General features: G+C 42.2%; 1 protein-coding gene across 1 annotated transcript in view; it reads left to right on the top strand.

The window, feature by feature from the left end:
• Positions 1–690: 690 nt before the first annotated feature.
• The window catches only part of LOC141131885 (chloride anion exchanger-like), a 134040-nt gene continuing 110812 nt past the window's right edge, over positions 691–23918 (top strand). Inside the window, exons 1-2 of the mRNA XM_073619675.1 lie at positions 691–818; positions 19128–19338. Coding sequence (XP_073475776.1) covers positions 19190–19338 — 149 coding nt within the window. The 5' untranslated portion in view covers positions 691–818; positions 19128–19189. The remainder of the gene's footprint in view (positions 819–19127; positions 19339–23918) is intronic.

The raw sequence follows: 23918 nt of genomic DNA, 5'->3' as shown, positions 1-23918 counted from the left end.
CTATGGACAATAGGCAACATTCTCGTGAAGGAGCTATCTGAGTAAGCAGTCTTAGCCCTAGTTCTTCAGCCGACTTGCGTTGGGGCCCAGTCTTTATGGTGGTGCACATGAGTACAGTCCCAATAAAGTCTGCATACAGTAAATAATGCTACTAGTTAAATTGCTAGTCCCTATGTGCTCAGTCTCTGCTAGCAGCAACAGGTTAATGGCAGCAGTGTCCTATTACCAGTCCCAGTGATATAGCAAAGGGGTCCTGCTGTTCAGATGTCAGCTCACTTCTGGATCTACCTGGAGCAACTCCAGTCCTCAGCACACAGCCGCAGGCTTCTATCAGGTTGATGTGCACACTGGTGCCAACCATCAAGTCTTTAGAGCTCCTTCTGCTTGTCTGCTCCCCAGGATGAATGGAGGAGAGGTTATTTAAACCCATTTAGCTAAAGTCCATAGGGAGTACAGAGAGCCCGGCAGTAAAGTGTCATAAATCACTCTCTGTCTCTAACCAAGCACCTGGCTACACGTGTTTAACAGTTTTTAATTGAAAGTAAAACATAAAAAAGCCTTATCATTTTTAACTATTTTGGTGTGGATAAATTATAAAAACATAGACATTCTCAAAGAAATTGTGATATCAGTTCTTAAATTGATTGAGTCCCAAAGGTCACAAAATCTTCTTGTTGTTAATCAAGGTTAATCATTACTACAGAGCACATACAAGAACACGTGTAACATTAGTGGAAAAAACCTGTCTCCTCCAACACCTCTTTCTAACGGGACCTTACAATGTACCAGATGTTTTCTTCCTTTGAATGACATGAAAGGTAAGATATGCTTACGCAAATGATAGCATTTTATAACGAAATTACCACTTATATTAGAAATGACCACGTATTAGAATGTGCATGAGCTAACTCAGATAATACATATTTTGACTGATTTACTAAAAGACCTTGTTAACTTTGTAAAGTGTATTTGTACTTTGTAAAGTAACTGCTCACTTATCTTAGTAAATAAGATTAAAAGGTTTTCTTTTTAATCATCCAATCATTTGCAAGCAAAATCATTTTTTCGTATTTCCCTTGTACATGATTGGGTATTCAATGTGAACACAGCCTCACTCTATTAACTAAGCTAAGTGAAAATACACTTTGTGATCAGCCTCTACTTTCTTTAGTAAATCAACCCCACTGAATAGTGTGAAGAGGTTATTAAATATATTTCTTTATTCTGCAATGTAGGAGCGTAGATTAAGGCAGATTCATTTTGGACCAATAATGTTATGAAAACAAAACACAAGAAAGGGCATTTATGAATTCCATCACACAAGAAGTTATATAGTTATGTAGTTAAAGTTGTGTTCCAGGCTTTTATCAGTTTGTTAAAAGTCAGCAGCTACAAAAAGTATAAGAAAAAGAACCACTGCTCCAGGTGTATGAGACAAAACTAATTGGAATATCTCATGGAGTGCCAGCCCCGGCCGCCTCCATTGGAAACTTGGAAAAGAAGAAAGAAATGGCTGCACATCCAGAACTCCTGATTGCCTTTTATTGTTCACGAAGATAACACCAAAGACACCAAACTGTGGTCACGTAGGCACGTTTCATACATACATCTTGTGCTTATTCATTACCATTATGATTAAGCACAAGATGTATGTGTGAAACACGTCTACGTGACCACAGTTTGGTGTCTTTGGTGTTATCTTTCTGAACAATAAAAGGCAATCGGGAGTTCTGGATATGCAGCCATTTCTTTCTTCTTTTCAAAGTTACAAAAAGTATAGCTGCTGACTTTTAATAAACAGCCACTTACCTGTCCCACCATCCAGAGATGCGGGCGCCCGAAGCCTCATCCCTCTCTCCCTCCCCTCCACGGTGCCTCCATTGGAACTGTGGGCACCCGGCCGTGGCAGCTTGTGTCCCAGAAGATTGCCTAGATGGAGGGGGCCCCAAGAGGGAGAGGAGGAGTAGCCTAGGCGGCCTGAAGGCCGAATGAGGAAGTGGGAAAGGAAGTCCCTCTCTAAAGTAGGTACCCACTCCCCCCCCCCCCCAAAAAAAAATGACATGCCAAATGTGGCATGTAAGGGGGCAAGGACACTTTTGGGTGGAACTCCGCTTTAATCTGGTTGAATGTCCATCCAATCCAACCAACAGAGAAAAAAAAAACACACTCAAATAGAAAACCTCCTTATACATTATCCAATACTCCCAGTTGACCCAGAGGAAGGCAAAAACACCCCAGCAAAGCATGATCCAATTTGGTCCAGCAAGGGAAAAAAATTCCTCCCTGATCCCCAAGAGGAAATTGGATATTCCCTGGATCAACTTTACCTAGAAATATAAGTATCCAGTTATAATAAGTGCATTTAGGAAAGAATCTATGCCTTTCTTAAAACAATCTAAAACAATCTACTGAGCTGGCCAGATCAGCTCCTAAGGGAGTCTATTCCACATTTTCACAGCTCTTACTGTGAAGAAGCCTTTCAATATTTGGAGATTAAATCTCTTTTCCTCCAGACGTAAAGAGTGCAGCCTTGTCCTCTGTAATAACCTTAAAGTGAATAACTCAACACCAAGTTCACTATATGGACCATTATGGATTTATACATGTTGAATATATTCCCCATTAATCTCCTTTTCATAAGAGAGAATAAATTCAGTTCAGCTAATCTTTCTTCATAGCTGACCTCCTTCATGTCTCTTATCAGATTTACTTTTCTACATTTTCTCCAGTTCCCCGATATCTTTTTTGAGAACTGGTGCCCAAAACTGAACTGCATATGATATCTCTCTCTTTGGAGTCTATACCTCTTTTAATACAAGAAAGGATTTTGCTTGCTTTAGAGACCGCAGCTCTTTCCTGAATGGATTATTTCGTAATGTACATAATATAACAGGATACTGACATCGATTGCCTCTTGGGGGATCGGAAAGGATTTTTTTCCCCTGCTGGAGAAAACTAGTTCATGCTGTGCTGGGGTTTTTTCCCACCTTCCTCTGGATTAACTGTGGGTATAGGATTGTGTATACAGGATTGTAAATTTTCTTTTCTTTTCTGACCTTTTATTGGTTGAACTTGATGGACGTTTGTCTTTTTTCAACCAGACTAACTATGTTACTATGTAGTTTGGCATTGCAAGCTATTTTTAAACTTATGGTCTACCAGAACACCTGGGTCCTTCTCTGTCACTGATTCCCTAAGTTGTATTCCCCCTATTATGTAAGATGCATGCATATTTTTAGCCCCCAAGTGCATAACTTTACATTTATCAACAATAAACATCATTTTCCCAATGAAACAGTGCATTGAGGTCAGCTTGTAATTTGGGACATCCTTTAAGGATGTTATTACACTGCGTAGCTTGGTTTCATCTGCAAAGACTGAAATTGTACTTTTAATCCCAGACCCTATATCATTTATAAATATATTAAAAAGTAATGGTCCCGACACTGAACCTTGGGGTACATCACCATTAACCTTAGACCATTCAGAGTATGAATTATTAACCACTATACTCTGAATATGGCCCTTTACCCAGTTTTCTATCCATTTACAAACTGATTTTTTTCCAAGCCTGTAGACTTTACCTTACACATTAGCTGTGTGTGGGGAACGGTGTTAAATGTCTTTGCAAACTCCAAGTGTATCACATCCAGTAAAGTTTTACCTACCTCCTCATAAAAAGAAATCAGATTTGTTTGACAACTTCTGTCTTTCTTGTATCTATTCTGGCTATTGCTTAAAATGTTTTTTTTTTTCTAGCAAAAACTCATCTATGTGGTCTATTATTAAACTTTCCAGTATCTTACAAACTATAGACATTAAACTAACATGTCTATAATTACTTGGTAAAAACTTTGACCCCTTTTTAAATATACGCACCACATTGACCTTACCCCAATCCAGTGGTACTATGCCATATATACTATACTATACTATACTATACAATCCCAGATATATGGTTTTATATGAACATTTGTAATAAGCTCTGCATGGTTAAAGATTACCAGGTCCAGAAGAGCATTATTTCTAGTTGGGACCCCTATGAACTGTACCATAAAAGTGTCTTGTAATACGTTTATACATTTTTGTCCTTTGACTGTTCCAGCAGTGCCATCACTCTAGTCAATTTATGAGTAGTTAAAATTACCAATTATCCTCACTTTTACAACATAAGAAAGATCAGGCATTTTGGTCCCATAGACTTGCATTACAGGAGCAGAGTTGGGTGTTTTTGGTCCCTAGACTTGTACTACACAAGCTTAATCGAGCATATTTGTTCCCATAGATTTGTAATACAGGAGCAGAATTGGGTGTTTTTGGTCTCATAGACTTTTACTACAGAAAGCAGGATCAGGCATTTTTTGTCCCATAGACTTGTAGTACAGAAGCAGTGTTGGGGGTTCTTGGTCCCCTAGACTTGTAATACAGAATCAGGATCAGGCATTTTTTGTCCCATAGACTTGTAGTACAGAAGCAGTGTTGGGGGTTCTTGGTCCCCTAGACTTGTAGTACAGAAGCAGGATCAGGTATTTTTGGTCTTATAGACTTGTAGTACAGGAACAGAATTTGGTGTTTTTAGTCCCATAGACTTGTAGTACTGAAGCAAAGTGTGGTGTTTTTGGTCCCCTAAACTTGTAGTGCAGAAGCAAAATCAGGTCATTTTGGTCCCATAAACTTGTAGTACAGGAGCAGAATTGAGTGTTTTTGGTCCAATAAACTTGTAGTATAGGGGCATAATCAGGCATTTTTGGTTCCATAGATTTGTAGAACAGGAGCGTTAGCATGCATTGTTCAGGCATTTTTTAGGCACTCAAGTTAAAGTCTATGGGGCCAAAAAACTGTGATTCTGTCTGAAAAGAGCTCATGTTGCTTTTCAAACTTCACATGACAGGCAACAAGTGACACAGCTCTGTGTGAATAGGGGCTTAATTGGGCATCTGCTTACACGTTAAATCTGTTTCATCCAAAGAGATAAATCTTTTGTAGTCCTGTTCAAATCTGTCAAAGTTGGTTTCCCAGGATTCCAGTTGCAGGGCTTACAAATACATGGAAAAAAAAACTGTTGCATGGACTTTGCCAAGTGAGAGGCAGCCTGATTTGCATCTAATAGTGTTGCTTATTTGCTTGATAAATGCCACCCAAGAAATCAACTGTATATTCTGGTAACACAAACTAATATCAATAAGTACATTGTATGGCATGATATAGTATAAATGAATGTCTCTATATGTGTGCATTTATATGTGCAAATTGTTTATTTGATGTAAGCTATATTTGTTCTTTTGTATCCCTCTATTACATTATCTTTGGTTTATGTTATAGAGGATTTTCATTTAATGAACGTTGGCAATCCTTTTATACAGAAAGTAGACAACTTATTCACTTATGCTCCAACATGAACCAAATAAAACCCTTCATTGTGTTTGGTTTTTCATTGGTATTCATGGGAACAGGCTTTTATATTCCTTTTTTGTGGGGGACCAAGGAAGAAATCCATCCATCCTCATTGACATAAAGTAAAAAAATCCACAGATTTTGGGAACGTGGAAAATTCTATCATTAGGTGATAAGAAATAAATAACTGAAATTTTAAAACAGAGCTGCAGTAAGTCAAACATTGGTCTGTTTGACACTTGTGTTATAGTTATATTATTTTGATCCTGATTTTTAAACATGCCTTTTGCTGGAAAATGTACAGCATCCACAAATTAGAGGAAGATTAGATAACTTTCCATGGAAATTTTAGGCACACTTGTACATTTTAGGCACACACATTTACAACTAGAATCAATAGAAATACATAAAAAAAACATTACTACATACATTGACATGCAGTTTCATGGATTTAATTTATTTCAATGGAAGCACATGTGGGTTAAAACAAATAAATAAATAAAATAGTTACATAGTTGGTAAGGCTGAATGAAAACACCAGTCCATCCAGTTCAACTTGTGTGGGTGTGAATGTATTATGTCTCTACCAAGTCCCATATCCCTGTATACTGCATTCACAAAGACGCCCATATAAAAGTTTTTTTAAATTAGTGACACTTCCTGCTGACTCCACCGACTGTGGAAGGGAGTTCCACATCCATACCGCTCTAACTGTAAAGAACCCCCTACACAGTCTAAGGTTAAACTGCTTCTTGTCCAACTTCACTGAGTGCCCATATGACCTGAGATTGAATAGATTTCTCCCTGTGCTAGAATCACCATTTAGATATTTGCACATTGCGGTCACCCCTCAAGCATCTCTTCTCTGGAGAAAATAAGTGTAATATTTGTAGCCGCTCCTCATAACTGAGGTCCTCATAATAGTCTTGAACCCTTGTTATGTTTTGTGACTGATTTTGGCTTGCAAAAAAGTACCTGTTTCTCAAAAATACAGCTTACTGCCCTTTCACCATTTTGCATCATTGGCAATAGCCACATCCCTCAGCACTAGTGGCCACAAACAAACCTGTATTACAGAGAAAGGGGGAGGGGGCGGTCAGACCAGGTCTGTTACTGGGTACTGAGTGCTGATTACTGAGAGCACTGGATTTACTCTGGTGACCATTGAACATCACAGTCATATTTAGACACTCAGCACAGCTGCTGTAACAGAATAGTAGAGGTATGGCTCTAGAGGTTGTTAGAACAATGTCTGACAATATATCTATCTTAGTGACTTCAGTTGTTACTTAAGCTGGACTCACACATCTGTGGTGCAGTAAGAAGGTGCATGCAGTGCAGCACAACACACTGTTCCTGCTTATGGGTAGGTGCAGCATGGTGCACTGGCACAAAAACCCTCAGAGTCGAGCTGCAGCAAATAACTGTATTAAAATTGAGGTTCAACAATTCACAACAAACCTGGTGGGAAGGCACCCCCACCGGTAGCACTCACAGGATGTAACAGCGATGAGTGGTAGCAGGAGGTATCAGATAGTTACATAGTAATTAGTTACAAAGTTAATCAGGTTGAAAAAAGACACAAGTCCATCTAGTTCAACCAATAAAAATACAAATAAAATCATACAATCCCATATACACAATCCTTCACCCATAGTTGATCCAGAGGAAGGCGAAAAACCCCAGCAAAGCATGATCCAATTTGCTACAGCAAGGAAAAAAATTCCTTCCTAACCCCCCGAGAGGCAATTGGATTTTCCCTGGATCAACTTTACCTATAAATGTCAGTACCTAGTAATATTATGTACATTAAGGAAATAATCTGTACATTAAGGAAAGTAATCTACTGAGCTGGCCAGAGCCACCTTTGGAAGGTGTCTATTCTACATTTTCACAGCTCTTACTGTGAAGAAACCTTTCCATATTTGGAGATGAAATCTTTTTTCCTCTAGACATAAAGGGTGCCCCCTTGTCCTCTGTGATAACCTTAAAGTGAATAACTCAACACCAAGTTCACTACATGCACCACTTATGTATTTATACATGTTGATCATATTCCCCCTCAATCTCCTCTTCTCAAGAGAGAATAAATTCAGTTCCTCTAATCTTTCCTCATAGCTGAGCTCCTCCGTGCCTCTTATCAGTTTGGTTGCCCTTCTCTGCACTTTCTCCAGTTCCCCGATATCCATTTTGGGAACTGGTGCCCAAAACAGAACTGCATATTCCAGATGAGATCTTACTAATGATTTGCACAGGGGCAAAATTATATCTCTCTCTCTGGAGTCCATACCTCTCTTAATACAAGAAGGACTTTGTTCACTTTGGAAACCGCAGCTTGGCATTGCATGCTATTATTAAGCTTATGATCTACCAAAACCCCCAGATCCTTCTCCACTATGGATTCCCCCAGTTGTACTCCTCCTAGTATGTATGATGCATGCATACTTAGCCCCCAAGTGCATAACTTTTCATTTATCAACATTAAACCTCATTTGCCACACAGTTGCCCAATTAAACAGTGCATTGAGGTCGGCTTGTAAGCCATAGTTGCCAACAGTCCTGATCTTTCCAGGACAATCCTGATTTTGGGACCCTCGTCCCGATTGGAGGCTGTCCCGATTTGGGATTTTGCTTTTTGTCCATGGAAAAACGGGAATGTTTGGCTCTGCAGAAGTTCTGGCTCCTGGCTCCAACAAAATGGCCACCGTGCCGCCGCGACAGCTTCCCCTTGTGTTCAGCTACATCTCCTCTCGTTCCTCGTGTTCGGTGGAGAGGGGAGGGGCCGATCCGTGCAGCCAATGAATCGGCTTCTCTCTTCACAATTCTCCAGCCGGGGTTAGCTGAACGGATCGGCCCCTCCCCTCTCCACTGAACACGAGGAACGAGAGGAGATGTAGCTAGACTGCAGCCAACACTCTGCTGGGGGCACTGATTTAAGAGGCACTCTGCTGGGGCACTGATTTAAGAGGCACTCCGCTGGGGACACCTGATGTAAAAGGCACTCCGTTAGGGGCACTGATTTAAGAGGCACTCCGCCTCCGCTGGGGGCACTGATTTAAGAGACACTCCGCTGGGGGCACTAATTTAAGAGGCACTCCGCTGGGGACACCTGATGTAAGAGGCACTCCGCTGGGGACACTGGCCGCTGGGGAACCTGATGTAAGAGGCACTCTGCTGGGGACACCTAATATAAGGACAGACTCTGCTGGAGGCACCTGATGCAAGGACAGACTCTGCTGGGGGCACCTGATGGCATCTGGTGGCAGGCGACGTGGCAGGTGACACGCTCAGGGGTCCCACTGATTCTGGATTATGGCGAGTTGAATAATTGTATTCTATATTACAATGTAATAATAGTAATAATGCGCTTCAATCATCCTGACGCCACAACAACCATGGTGCTGGGATGATTGAAGTGCTCACACCAGGTGTTTGGAGTATCTTTATCTGCTGATTTGTTAAACGCTGGAATACACATTTCTATTGTGGTGTAGGATCTGGGCCTGCTGTCCCTCCATCCCTCTTTCCTTCCTTCTCTCTCCTGCCTTCCTTCTTTCCTTCTTTCCTTCTTTCTCTCTCCCTCCCTCCCTCTTTTCCCCTTTTTTTCTCCATCTCTCATTCATCTCAGACTCTAACCACACCCCTACTTGAACCACACCCATATAAGCCACACCCACTATTTCACGTAAACCATGCCCATTTTTCAGCGCAGCGAGCATAGTTTTCTTTTTTTTGCTATGCCACGCCTAAAAACGCATGCCCTGTCCCCTAATTATAATAAGACTCCACCTACAGCCAAAAAAGTGTCCCTATACATTTTTTTACAATGTTGGCAACTATGGTAAGCTGTAATTCCACGGCATAGCCTGGTGTCATCTGCAAAGATTGAAATGATACTTTTAATCCCAGACCCTATATCATTTATAAGGATATTAAAAGATATGTAAGAGTCCCAACATTGAACCTTGGGGTACACCACTGATAACCTTAGACCAGCCTTTCTCAACTTTTTAAACACAGAGGAACCCTAGAAATAGTTTAGGGTACCCCTGCTAAAAATGACTATAATAACAACTCATGATACATTAGTGTGATGGTCAGTGGGAAGAATTCTCCTGACACTTGTGGTATTTGGAAAGAATTACTCCCTTACAGATAGTTAAAAAGATCAATGGTGTCAGTGGGAACTTATCTGAGAGGCAGAAATTGTTCATTGCTCAAGAAACCCCTAGCAACCTCTGGAGGAACCCTAAGGTTCCATGGTTCAATGGAACCCTGATTGAGAAACCCTGCCTTAGACTATTCAGAGTAAGAATCATTAACCACTACTCTCTGAATATGGTCTTTTAGCCAGTTTTCTATCCATTTACAAACTGATCTTTCCAAGCTTGTACACTTTACCTTACACATTATCCGTGTGTGGAGAACTGTGTCAAACGCTTTTGCTAAATCCAAGTGTACCACGTCCACAGCCACCCCTCTCTCCAAGGTTTTACTTACCTCCTCATAAAAATAAACTTTGTTTGACAACTTCTGTCTTTCATGAATCATAGTTACATAGTTACATAGTAGGTAAGGTTGAATAAAGACAATAGTCCATCCAGTTAAACCTATGTAGGTGCACATGTGTTAGTGTCTATAATTATTTCTCTTATCCCTGTATGTTGTGCTCTTTAAGATGCACATCCAAGAGTTTCTTAAAAATATCCATACTCCCTGCAGCCACCACCAGATGTGGAAGAGAGTTTTCTGGACCATATTTCTGGACCATATCACTTTTGAGCCATAGTGGATAATTTGGGGCTGTGTCAGTACCATCCCCATTATGAACTCCCCCATGCTCCTTTGTGTACACATTGCTAAAGAAGGTATTTAATAAATTTGCCTTCTCTTTGTCCCCAGTCACTCATTCTAGATTATGGTTTAAAGGCCCTACATGCTCAGACCTGACTTTTTTACTATCAATATATTTGAATAATTTTTGGGGTTTGTCCTACTATCTTTTGCAATCTGTCATTTGTTTTGTGTCCTTGATTTCCTTTTTACATATTCTGTTAAATTCTTTGTAACATTTAAACAATGATAGTGTTCCTTCATTTTATCTTTTTTAAAAGCTCTTTTATTATTATTTATAGCTTTTTTAACTTTGGCCGTGAGACACATAGGTTTTATTTTTAGCCTTTTAAACTCATTGCCCATGAGAATATGCAGTGTGTTTGCATTCTTCTTTTAGAAGAATTCACATTTCTGTTCTGTGTTCATCGATGACAATATTCTTCCCAGTCTAAGTCTTGGTCGTAAACCTCTCTGTGGAAGATTTACATATAGGTAAGCCTAGAATAAGGCTTAACTATAGTTACTGTAAATATCTCCTACACGTGCGCCATTTTGGAGATATTTACTGTATTTTGCGCCGATTATGTAATCGGCACATGCACTGTGAAGAAACGGCCCCCCCGTGCCATTTCTTCACGAATGAAAGCCGTCACTGGCGGCTCCTGCGCGCATGCGTGAGAGCGACATCACCCGGCTCCGGCCAGTCACAGAGTCGGAGTCCGCGGCCCAAGAAGGAAGAGGGGCAAAAATGAATGTGGCTTGCAGCAGGGACAGCACGGGCTTCATTTGCAGGTGTCACATAATGTGCTAGTATGTGATGCATACTTACAGGGGGCACGCGAGACTGGTCGTTCTGGGAGGCCGTCATATGACGTCCACCCAGAACGAGAGCCGCACCACCCAGCCGTCATTTGGCGGTGGGCAGGCGGCAAGTGGTTAAACTGGCAGTAACATACACAAAAGTAAATGGCGTTAAACTGGCACTAACGTACAAAACTATATAGCGTTAAATTGGCAGTAACGCACACAGAACTATATGGCGTTAAACTGGCAGTAACGCACACAGAAGTAAATGGCATTAAACTGGCAGTAACGCACAAAACTATATGGCATTAAATTGGCAGTAACGCACACAGAACTACAGTGGGGACGGAAAGTATTCAGACCCCCTTAAATTTTTCGCTCTTTGTTATATTGCAGCCATTTGCTAAAATCATTTAAGTTAATTTTTTTCCTCATTAATGTACACACAGCACACCATATTGACAGAAAAACACAGAATTGTTGACATTTTTGCAGATTTATTAAAAAACAAAAACTGAAATATCACATGGTCCTAAGTATTCAGACCCTTTTCTCAATATTTAGTAGAAGCAACCTTTTGATCTAATACAGCTATGAGTATTTTTGGGAAAGATGCAACAAGTTTTTCACACCTGGATTTGGGGATCCTCTGCCACTCCTCCTTGCAGATCCTCTCCAGTTCTTTCAGGTTATGTGGTAAACGTTGGTGGACAGCCATTTTGAGGTCTCTCCAGAGATGCTCAATTGGGTTAAAGTCAGGGCTCTGTCTGGGCCATTCAAGAAGAGTCACGGAGTTGTTGTGAAGCCACTCCTACATTACTTTAGCTGTGTGCTTAGGGTCATTGTCTTGTTGGAAGGTAAACCTTAGGCCCAGTCTGAGGTCCTGAGCACTCTGGAGAAGGTTTTCGTCCAGGATATCCCTGTATTTGGCTGCATTCATCTTTCCCTCGATTGCAACCAGTCGTCCTGTCCCTGCAGCTGCAAAACACAGCATGATGCTGCCACCACCATGCTTCACTGTTGGGACTGTATTGGACAGGTGATGAGCTGGTTTTCTCCACACATACGTAGCTCTTAGAATTAAGGCCAAAAAGTTCTATCTTGGTATCATCAGACTAAAGAATCTTATTTCTCACCATCTTGGAGTCCTTCAGGTGGTTTTTAGCAAACTCCATGCGGGCTTTCACGTATCTTGCACTGAGGAGAGGCTTCCGTCGGGCCACTCTGCCATAAAGCCCCAACTGGTGGAGGGCTGCAGTGATGGTTGACTTTCTACAACTTTCTCCCATCTCCTGACTGTATCTCTGGAGCTCAGCCACAGTGATCTTTGGGTTCTTCTTTACTTCTCTAGCTCTTCTTCCCCTATATCGCAGTTTGGCCATCTCTAGGAAGGGTTCTGGTTGTCCCAAACGTCTTCCATTTAAGGATTATGGAGGCCACTGTGCTCTTAGGAACCTTAAGTGCAGCAGAAATTTTTTGCAACCTTGGCCAGATCTGTGCCTTGCCACAATTCTGTCTCTGAGCTCTTCAGGCAGTTCCTTTGACCTCATGATTCTCATTTGCTCTGACATGCACTGTGAGCTGTAAGGTTTTATATAGACAGGTGTGTGGCTTTCCTAATCAAGTCCAATCAGTATAATCAAACACAGCTGGACTCAAATGAAGGTGTAGAACCATCTCAAGGATGATCAGAAGAAATGGACAGCACCTGAGTTAAATATATGAGTGCCACAGCAAAGGGTCTGAATACTTAGGACCATGTGATATTTCAGTTTTTCTTTTTTAATAAATCTGCAAAAATGTCAACAATTCTGTGTTTATCTGTCAATATGGGGTGCTGTGTGTACATTAATGAGGAAAAAAATGAACTTAAATGATTTTAGCAAATGTAAATATAACAAAGAGTGAAAAATTTAAGGGGGTCTGAATACTTTCCGTCCCCACTGTATAGGGCAATAAACTGGCAGTAACGTACACAGAAGTAAATGGTGTTAAACTGGCAGTAACACACAAAACAATATGCGTTAAACTGGCAGTAACGCATACAGAATTATATGGCATTAAACTGGCAGTAACGCACACAAAACTATATGGCGTTAAACTGGCAGTAACACACACAAAACTATATGGTGTTAAACTGGCAGTAACTCACACAAAACTATATGGCATTAAACTGGCAGTAACGCACAGTAACACACACAGAACTATATGGCGTTAAACTGGCAGTAACGCACAGTAACGCACAGTAACGCACACCAAACTATATTGTATTAAACTGGCAGTAACACACACAAAACTATATGGCGTTAAACTGGCAGTAATGCAACACAAAACTATATATAGCGTTAAACTGGCAGTAACACACACAGAAGTAAAGGACGTTAAACTGGCAGTAACACACAAAACTATATGGCATTAAACTGGCAGTAATGCACACAGAATTATATGGCGTTAAACTGGCAGTAACGTACACAAAACTATATGGCGTTAAACTGGCAGTAACACACACAGAACTATATGGCGTTAAAATGGCAGTAACACACACAAAACTATATGGCATTAAACTGGCAGTAACGCACACAGAAGTAAATGGCGTACTGGCAGTAACTGGCAATAACGCAATCGAATAGACAGTGTTCAACCGTCACTACACTGACGCTGAACTGTCCCTACTCTAGCTATACACTAATTACTGACACGGTCTCACTACACTACACTGAAACTATCTGAGCTGTCCCTACTCTATACTAATGTATGTATGAATGACACGGTCTCACTACACTACAGTGAAACTATCTGAGCTGTCCCTACTCTAGCTGAACACTATGCAAAGCTGAATGATGGTCCTCCTCGCTACACTCAAACTATCCCTAAACTGACACTAAACTAATATTCTACACTGACAATTGAAGCAAAATAGCACAGTATAGCACACTAACTAACTAACTGAGCCTTGCTCTATCTCTCCATGCCGAAATCATACTGAAAATGGTTGCCAATGAAAGAATACTTTTATACTGTGGGGCAGGAATGAGCCATGATTGGATAAAGTCATGATGACAGTGTCCAATCATGACTCTGACAGTGCTCTGTGCCCTGATTGGCTTCACTTTCACTTTGACCAATTTGTTCGGCTGTTCACGAAAGTTCGGCCTGAACTTATGCTCGGGCCGAACCGTTTGCCCATCCCTACTACCCAGATGTACTTTAAATGAATATTGGTAATAAGCTCTGCATGGTTTGAGATTACCAGGTCCAGCAAAGCATCATTCCTAGTCGGGGCCTCAATAAAGGGGACCATAAAATTGTCCTGTAATTGTCTTGCCCTTTAACCACCTCAATATCAGGCACTTACACCCCCTTCCTGCCCAAGCCAATTTTCAGCACTGTCGCTGTTTAAATGACTGTTGCGCGGTCATGCTACACTGTACCCAAACAGAATTTTTAACATTTTGTTCCCACAAATAGAACTTTCTTTTGGTGGTATTTGATCACCTCTGCGGTTTTTATTTTTTGCTAAACAAATAAAAAAAGACCTAAAATTTTGGGAAAAAAAATGTATTCTTTTGTTTCTGTTATAAAATTTGTAAATAAATAAGTTTTTCTCCTTCACTGATGGGCACTGATAAGGCACCACTGATGGGCACTGATAAGGTGGCACTGATAAGGTGGCACTGATAAGGTGGCACTGATAAGGTGGCACTGATGGGCACTGATGGGCACTGACGATGGGCACAGAGAGGCGGCACTGATGGGCACTGGTAGGCGGCCCGATGGGTTGCACTGATATGAAGCACTGATGGGCATTGATAGGCGGCACTGAAGGGCATGCATGGGTGGCACTGGTGGGCACTAATAGGCAACACTAATGGGCACTGAAAGGCTGCACTGATGGGTACTTATTGGTGGTAGTGTTAGGCGGCACTGATGGGCACTGATAGGCGGCACTGCTGGACACTACTGGGCACTGATAGATTGATAGGCATCACTGATGGCACTGGCACGGGCAGGCATTGGGGATGGGCACTGATTGGCAGCTGCCAGGGCACTGATTGGCAGCTGCCTGGGCACTGATTGGCATTTCCCTGGTGGTCTAGGGTGGCATACCTGGTGGTCCAGGGTGGTGCCAATCCCTGGTGGTCCTATCGGTATCCTGGTGGTCCTGGGTGGGCATCCAAGGGGGGGCTGCGCTGATAAACAATCAGCACAGACCCCCCCTGTCAGGAGAGCAGCAGATCGGTTCTCCTCTACTCGCGTCCGATCAGCGGCTCTTCCTGTTTACATCGTGATCAGCCTTGATTGGACACGGCTGATCATGTGGTAAAGAGCCTTCGTCAGAGGCTCTTTACCGAGATCGGTGTAGCTGTGTTTCTGATTGACACACCGCACCACCGATTGTCGTGATGCGCGCCCCCATGGGCGCACGAGAGCGGAAGTTCTGGGTGGAAGTCATATGACAGCCTCCCAGAACGAGAGCCGCGCCGCCTAGCCATCATTTGACGGCTGGCGGGCGTGAGGCAGTTAACCATCCAGCAGTGCCATTACTCCAGTCAACTTCCGGGTAGTTAAAATCCCCCATTATTATCACTGTCCCAGCCCTTGCAGCCCTTTCTATCTGTGCAAGGAGCTGAGTCTCCACCTCCTCATTAACACTGGGAAGTCAATAACAAACTCCAATGATAACAGATGCTAAGCACTGTCCCTGACAGATGGGTGACCTGTCCCTACTTTACATGCAAAATACGCACCAAACCATGTAATGCAAAAAACAATTATAAGTCAGCTGAAAATTATTCTAGCCAAACCCCCACCTCCAATATTTAACATTACCTTGGTACCAAAAGCTATGCGTTGTGGTGGTAATTAAATACCAAAAATCTCAGACTTGCACATCTGGCAATGACCACAGTCAATATTTTTGTGAAAGGACAGCTTAGCACTTGATGACCATAGTTGTTTTTCTATCCCAGTTTCTTCATGTTTCACATTCCATTGCTTTTTTCAATTGTACAAATACCTTTAGGGCCTGATTGATTTTACTTAGCATAATGTGAAGTCTTTGTTTATTGTCTGGGTGTCTAAAATGCAAATCTACAAATTTGAAAGTGAACTTTGTGAGTGTTTATGTGAGGAATTATTCGTTTTTATCATGTTATTACAGTTTCCTGGGCCACATACTGTATCATAATAATAAAATATATTGACTAAAAACTTTATCTATCTAAAGATTAGAGACACTCAACGGTGCATTTTGCAGCTGCCCTCTTTTTCTGTACAGTAGACTTTTCATAAAGCCGGCCATGCATGGATCGAAATCCCTGCTGAACCAGCTAAATTTTGATTGATTTATGGTCTAGATGGTTATGGTTATGGTCAATTAATCGATGCTACTTGGGTACAGCCAACCTGATGGGTTTTTTCCTGAATGCAGGACCGGATTAAGAGCATCATGGGCCTTGTGCTGAGGATTTTTGGTGGGACTTTTTATGAAAATAAATAAAATGAAAACTCAAACATTGTTCCCGCAAGCAGAACACAATAACTCTGCAGTAGTGATTCACCCTTCAGCTAATGTGTGCTGATGGGGAATTGGCACATTTATTTATTTATTTTTAATCCGCTGATTGAACAAAGAAAAAATGATTAATGGTCATCGAAATTAAATCTTGACACTTGACAGCTACAAAAAAAAAAGCACAATTTCTTGCCTAAATCTGCAGGTAAAGCACTTAAAGGTACAAATATGACGATGTAATAACTCACAAGGCCTCCCAAAGGTCACATCTACATGTCAACGCATAACTTCACCAACGCCGGCATTTTCTTCCCAGTTCCTTCTGGGTGCCGATCTAAGGACAGATTCATTGGTCGCCACAGGATTCAGTCGTCCCATGGTACACACTATAGAAGAATGCAAGCATGTTTCTTCGGCAATAAATAGCTTCCCTGCTCTTTTTTGTATAATGCCTTTAGTTCCGCTTTAAAGTAAAAGCCTCAGCACTGGTTTAAAACAGAGAGGGTATGAGCAACAGAAAAATATTTTTTTCTGTCCTTGCAAATACTGTTCTGGTTCTAATCATGAACCTGAGAGAAGGGGGTGTACATCTAGTCTTCTAGAAACATATTTTCCAGTCCTGGTAACAAAAACTATTAGAGCCTACTAAAGCAGACTTTCTCAAACGTTTTACCTCAGAGGAACCCTTGAAATCATTTTCAGGTCTTGCTAAAATCAATACATCAAGGGTCAATGGAAAAAGCACACCCAGGTGACAACCATCAGAGGGGTGACACCAGGGTCGTACAAAGGCGGGGCCAAGCAGCCACCCTCTGGGCACTGTGTTGACGTTCCACGGTTCCACACGGTTTCACTCCTGTCACAAGAAGCCACTGCCGACACTTGCTGGAGGCAGGATTAGGCTTTCTCCTCCCTTCAGCCTGCAGGGGGTGATAGACAGCCGCCATTGAGACTGAGAACTCATCTCAGTCCCAATAGGGCACTAAGAAGTTAAGGCAGAGTTTCCTTCCTCTCTCTCCCCTTGTCATTTGACTTATCACATGACTGGAGAGTGGATGGAGAAGCTGCCTTCATTTCAAAATCTGTGAGTACAAGGGATAGGGGGGGGTTGACAACTGATGTAAGCGGGACTTCGATGGGGCTGATATATGGAAGCACACTGATAGGTGAACACTGATGTGAGCAGGCACTCTGATTGGAACACCTGATGTATAGAGGGACTCTGATTGGGACACCTGATGTAAAGGGGGACTCTGATTGAACACCTGATGTAAATGGGGACTCTGATGGGACACCTGATGTAAAGAGGGACTTTGATTGGGACACCTGATGTAAAGGGGGCCTCTGATGGGACACCTGATGTAAAGGGGGGCATCTGATGGGGGCACCTGATGTAAAGGAGGACTCTGATGGGGATACCTGATGTAAAGGAGGACAATGATTGGGACACCTGATCTAAAGAGGGACTTTGATGAGGCCACCTGATCTAAAGGGGGAATGGGGACACATGATGTAAAGGGGCACACCTGATGTAAAGGGGAATGCTGATGGGAACACCTTATGTAAGGGGGGACTCTGATTGGGACACCTGATGTAAAAGGGGACACTGATTGGGACACCGGATGTATAGGGGGACTCTGATTGGTCCCCTCATTTAAAGGAGGACTCTAATGAGGACACCTGATGAAATGGGGGGACTCTGATTTGGACATCTGATGTAAAGGGGACTCTGATTTGGACTCCTGATGTAAAGGGGGACTCTGATAAGGACACCTTATGTTAAGTGTTTTTATTTTCTTTAACTTGAAATGTGGATGTGATTGGCCTACTTTAATATTTTATTAGAGAGATATTTGGAACTCAGCAATTTTTAGCAACCGGACCTCTTTGAATTTGAATTTATACCCACTTTCCTAGGTAAACATTTGTGCATTGCCGGAATGTGTGCAAAATTGCATGCATTCCTGCAATACACAAACACACAAAACCCTTTTACAGATGTGCATTGGTGATATTAATTCTTAATGGCACATAATGTGCCTTGCTTTTTGCTCTCATTCACCTGCGGCAAAACGCATGATCACAAAGTACCATGCGTTTTAATGCAGTGTGATTTTTATAACGGTTGTTTTGTGCATTCTTTACTGTGCTGTGCAAAAATATGCACACTCCATCACATATGCAAAGGTGTGAATAAAGCCTTTTGCTCTGTGCACTGCAATTAGCATGGGGGGTGCGGTTTGCCATCTTTGCTCTGGGCGCTGAATTACCTTGTCCTGGCACTGGGTGACGCCATCAAGTAGGAAGTGATATCTGACCATGATTGTTTGTCCCCCATCTGTGACAGCACATGGATTGGCGCACCAACACCGACCGCATCATTTACAGGGGCCAGTTTGGGGTGCGCACAGTGATTTCAATAGCTGTTTCATTTTTTTTCAAAAACCACTTCTATTCTGGGCAATATCTTACAAGAGCTGAAAAATGTGCCAGAAATCTTGGCTTGAGCTTTGTACTGAATACACTACCAAGATCCATCAGCTGGTTATCTTAATATATTCATGTTTTTATTTTTCAGATCAAGTCAAGGCTTAAATTAAAATTATAACTGTTTCAGGCTACCTCAAGCCTTTTTTTCAAATGGAAACACATGAACAGGACGCAAAGAAAATGGAGAATAAATACTTGGTGTCCAGACCTATTTATTCTGAAGATTCCTTCAGTGCTCATCATGAAATAGTAGAAAGAGATCACACCACAGCAGTGGATCACCTGAAACGGTTATGTGGGTAAGCAGAAACAACACTTACAAGTACAGTACATGTATTTGATTATCTTACCCAGTACTTTGTTAGGTTCTTAATTAAGCCACATTTGTCATTAGTCAAATACTGTGAAGGTGCAATTCTATCCCATCAAAACGTATTTCTAAGAAAGAAGCTGGCAGTAAACTGTTTGCATTTCCAGGAAATCCATCTTATCTTCTATTATCCAGTAGTATCATCCTACAAAAAGCAGTCCATTAAATGAAGTGTGAATGGGGCCACTCACCCTGCAGGAGGGGGGTACCTGTCACCGTACACACACTCATCAATGATGGAGACCAGACGGGGACTGCGGTCATGTGAGAATCAAACATTAAGGCAGTTCCTTGACTTAGAGATGAGTGGTGTCACTGTGTGACGTTCCTCTGAAAAGAGCTGTCTCATGTCACTACATACTGCTGCTTGATGTATGCTGCATTTAGGAGGGACACTGCTGAGCCCATGCCCTCTCCACCAGTCCAGTGTACCTCTACCACTTCAGTCCCAGTGACAGAATAGGGTCCTAACGTGGACCTTATGCGTGCATATTGTTATCTCCTTGCTTCCTGTATTGGTTTGCCCGGTTAAGGGTCTCTGTAATGCAGGTTTGGTCCTGGTTGCTTTGGGAAAGTGACCGCTGGGGAAGGATCCAGGTCACTGACCCCCTCACTACTGGAAGGCCCGTCACCGACACCAGGTACCACGTTTCAATACTGGCTGCAATGTACCTTGCAATAAATCTTGGTTACCCATAGCAACCACATTACTCCTCCTGCTTGTCTTGCCGAGTAGACCTTTTGTAGTGGCTGTGTTCCATACTCTATCTGTGCTTTACTGACCCTAGTTCTTTCCTACGCCAAGAACCATCATGCACACCTTTAAAGAACTTCAGACCAGGCTTAAAACTGTTGATGCAACTTTTACTTGAATTAACTGAATAGTACAGTCCAACATGAACAGTAACATTACAATGTCCCAGCTATCTCTAGCAGGCTGCCCAGGCATACCTCCATAAAGTAAAAGCACATCCTGTATTCCCTTAAATGTGCTTAGAACTGTATTGTATATCGTGCCTCCAGTAGGTCAGTCTTGCATGCAATGTCTCAGTCAATTTCTCATGCTGAAATGCACACTTTATTATACAGTCTGAAAACATATAAAGGGATAAAAGCAATGGGCACAATTAAAAGGTTTGCATAAGATAAATCATCTGTACATGAAGCTGGATAGTTGTGCAGTAATAATCATAGATCCTACCCAGACAGATGACTTCAGCCTAGTTTCCTATAATAAGGGCTCCTGTCTTACTGATGGAGATGGTATGTAGAGGGCCTTCAGCTGCTGGACTCTCACTGGCTGCAAAGCTCCTGGATCGTGACCAGGATGCCAATTGACACTTCTGTGTGGGGACACAGCCGCCAGGCTGCGAGGCAGGAAATGGCGTCACTGGAGGCACACCAGTGGAGGGGCAGAGACCAAGCAGGGATACTGGAGAGTAAGTCACCAGAATGTGCCAGAGTGGAAGCCAGGGCAGTGCTCAGGGCCAGATGTGACATTACAGAGCTCTGCTGGGTTAGGGACGGACGCAGAAGGAAGGCTATTGTGGGTGGAAGCTGATGGAATGCACACCAGTGCATACTCGTGTCCCTTTGACAACGTGCATTTGTGAAGTCAGGCACTGATGTTGGGCTAGAAGGCCTGGCTCGCAGTCTCTGCTCTAATGCATTCCAAAGGTGTTCTTTCAGATTGAGGTCAGGACTGAGGTCTTTATGGGCCTTGTTTATGCACTGTGTGCAGTCATGCTGGAACAGGAAGGGGCCATCCCCAAACTGTTCCCACAAAGCTGGAAGCATGAAATTGTCCAAAATGTCTTGGTATGCTGATGCCTTAAGAGTTCCCTTCACTGGAACTAAGGGGCCAAGCCCAACCCCTGAAAATCAACCCCACACCATAATCCTCCCTCCACCAAATGTCTTGGACCAGTGTCCAGAGCAAGGTCCAAAAAGACATGGATGAGGGAGTGTGGGTTGGAGAAACTTGACTGGTCCTGACCTCAACCCGATAGAACACCTTTGGGATAAATTAGAGTGGAGACTGTGAACCAGGCCTTCTTGTCCACATCAGTGCCTGACCTCACAAATGCGCTTCTGGAACAATGATCAAACATTCCCATAGAATTTCCCATAAACCTCTGAGGGCTTCAAAGAACAGCTGCATTTATATTGAGATTAAATTAAACACAGGTGCACACTGTTTACAAATTAGGTGACTTATGAAGGCAATTGGTTACACTAGATTTTAGTTAGGGGTATTAGAGTAAAGGGGGCTGATTACATATGCATGCCACACGTTTCAGATATTTATTTATAAAACAATTTGAAAACCATTTATCATTTACCTTTCACTTCACACGTATGTGCCACTTTGTGTTGGTCCATAAAATTCCAATAAAATACATTTACATTTTTGGTTGAAACATGACAAAATGTGGAAAATTTTGAGGGGTATGGATACTTTTAAAGGCACTGTATAACTAAAAAGTATTCCTACCCCTTGAAATTTTCTATATTTTGCCATGTTACAATCAAAAATGTAAATGTATTTTATTGGGATTTTATGTGATAGACCAACACAAAGTGACATATCATTGTGAAGTGAAAGGAAAATGATAAATGTTTTTAAATTTTTTTGAAAAGTGTGGCGTGCATTTGTATTCAGCCCCCTTTACTCAGATACTCCTAACTTAAATCTAATGAAACCAATTGCCTTCAGAAGTCACCTAATTAGTAAATAGAATCCACCTGTGTATAATTTAATCTCAGTATAAATATAGTGGTTCTGTGAAGCCCTCAGAGGTTTGTTAGAGAACCTTAGTGAACAAACAGCATCATAAAGGCCAAGGAACACACCAGACAGGTCAGGGATAGTTGTGGAGAAGTTTAAAGCAGGGTTGGGTTAAAAAAAAAAATGTCCCAAGCTTTGAACATCTCACGGAGCACTGTTCAACCCATCATCCGAAAATAGAAAGAGTATGGCACAACTGCAAACCTACCAAGACATGACCATCCACCTAAACTGACAGGCCAGCCAAGGAGAGCATTAATCAGAGAAGCAGCCAAGAGGCCCATGGTAAGTCTAGAGGAGCTGCAGAGAACCACAGCTCAGGTGGGAGAATCTGTCCACAGGACAACTTTTAGTCATGCACTCCACAAATGTGGCCTTTATGGAAGAGTAGCAAGATGAAAGCAATTGTTGAAAGAAAGCTATAAGAAGCCCCGTTTACAGTTTGTGAGAAGCCATGTGGGGGACACAGCAAATATGTAGAAGAAGGTGCTCTGGTCAGATGAGACCAAAATGGAGCGTTTTGGTCTAAATGCAAAACGCTATGTGTGATGGAAAACTAACACTGCACATCACCCTGAACACACCATGAAACATGGTGGGGTCAGCATCTTGTTGTGGGGATGCTTTTCTTCAGCAGGGACAGGGAAGCTGGTCAGAGTTGATGGGAAGATGGATGGAGCCAAATGCAGGGCAATCTTAGAAGAAAACCTGTTATGCCGCGTACACACGATCGGAAATTCCGCCAGCAAAACTCCGATGAGAGCTTTTGGTCTGAAATTCAGACCGTGTGTATGCTCCATCGTACTTTTGCTGGCGGAATTCCCGCCAGCAAAAGATTGAGAGCAGATTCTCTATTTTCCCGTCGGAAAAAGTTCCTATCTGAAATTCCGTTCGTCTGTATGCAATTTCGATGTGCAAAAAACGACGCATGCTCAGAATCAAGTACGAGATGGAAGTGGTCAGTCTGATAACTAGCGTTCGTAATGGAGATAGCACATTCGTCACACTGCAAATTATTGGATCTTTTAATGCAGCGCATTCTTTTGTTCTTTATAATGCTAGAAGAATGAATTTGTTTTGCTGCTGATATTCACACAGAGTTCTGACAAGCTTATTTGTTGTAAGTCGGAGGGGAGGCACCTGGGATTGGGGGAGGCTACTGGGCCTGGCCACCTCCTGGCTGACACTTACCCCCGCCTCCTCCTGTCTGCCACATTCCAGAGCTTCGTCTTCCTGTGTATGAAAATGGGACATCGTTTTAGTTTTTGTTTCATCAATCACACACAATTTTCAGCTCATGACTGTTGCAAATTGAATGTTAATAAAATAGAAAAGACTATCATTCTGAGCCCAGCATTTTTCATTCTTGTCACAATCATTTTTGGCCCCTACTGTCTATTGATATGTAAAACACTTTTTGTTAAATCATTCATTTGTTATCAATAATAACATCTAGTTAACAACAATAATTTTCGGACAATAAATATGTTAAAAAATACTATACCTGGCTCCAGCTGGGCTCCTCAACTTCTTCCAGGATGGAAGGCCCAGGTTGGTCCTCAGAAGCCTCAGCTGGGGTTGAGGGAAGGGTGGATGGAAGTGTAGAAAGTGATTCCCTGGCTTCAGTCTGGTCTTCCAGAAACTGTATCCTGTTGTAGTACCACAGACTGGGTACATACACATCCTTTCCTGCTGCTTCTGATTTCATGGAAGCCTGGACC

The sequence above is a fragment of the Aquarana catesbeiana genome, linkage group LG03, assembly GCF_042186555.1.
Source record: "Aquarana catesbeiana isolate 2022-GZ linkage group LG03, ASM4218655v1, whole genome shotgun sequence".
Lineage (NCBI taxonomy): Eukaryota > Metazoa > Chordata > Amphibia > Anura > Ranidae > Aquarana > Aquarana catesbeiana.
Note: the sequence above shows the minus strand (reverse complement) of the source record. Positions and strands in the feature narration are given on the sequence as shown.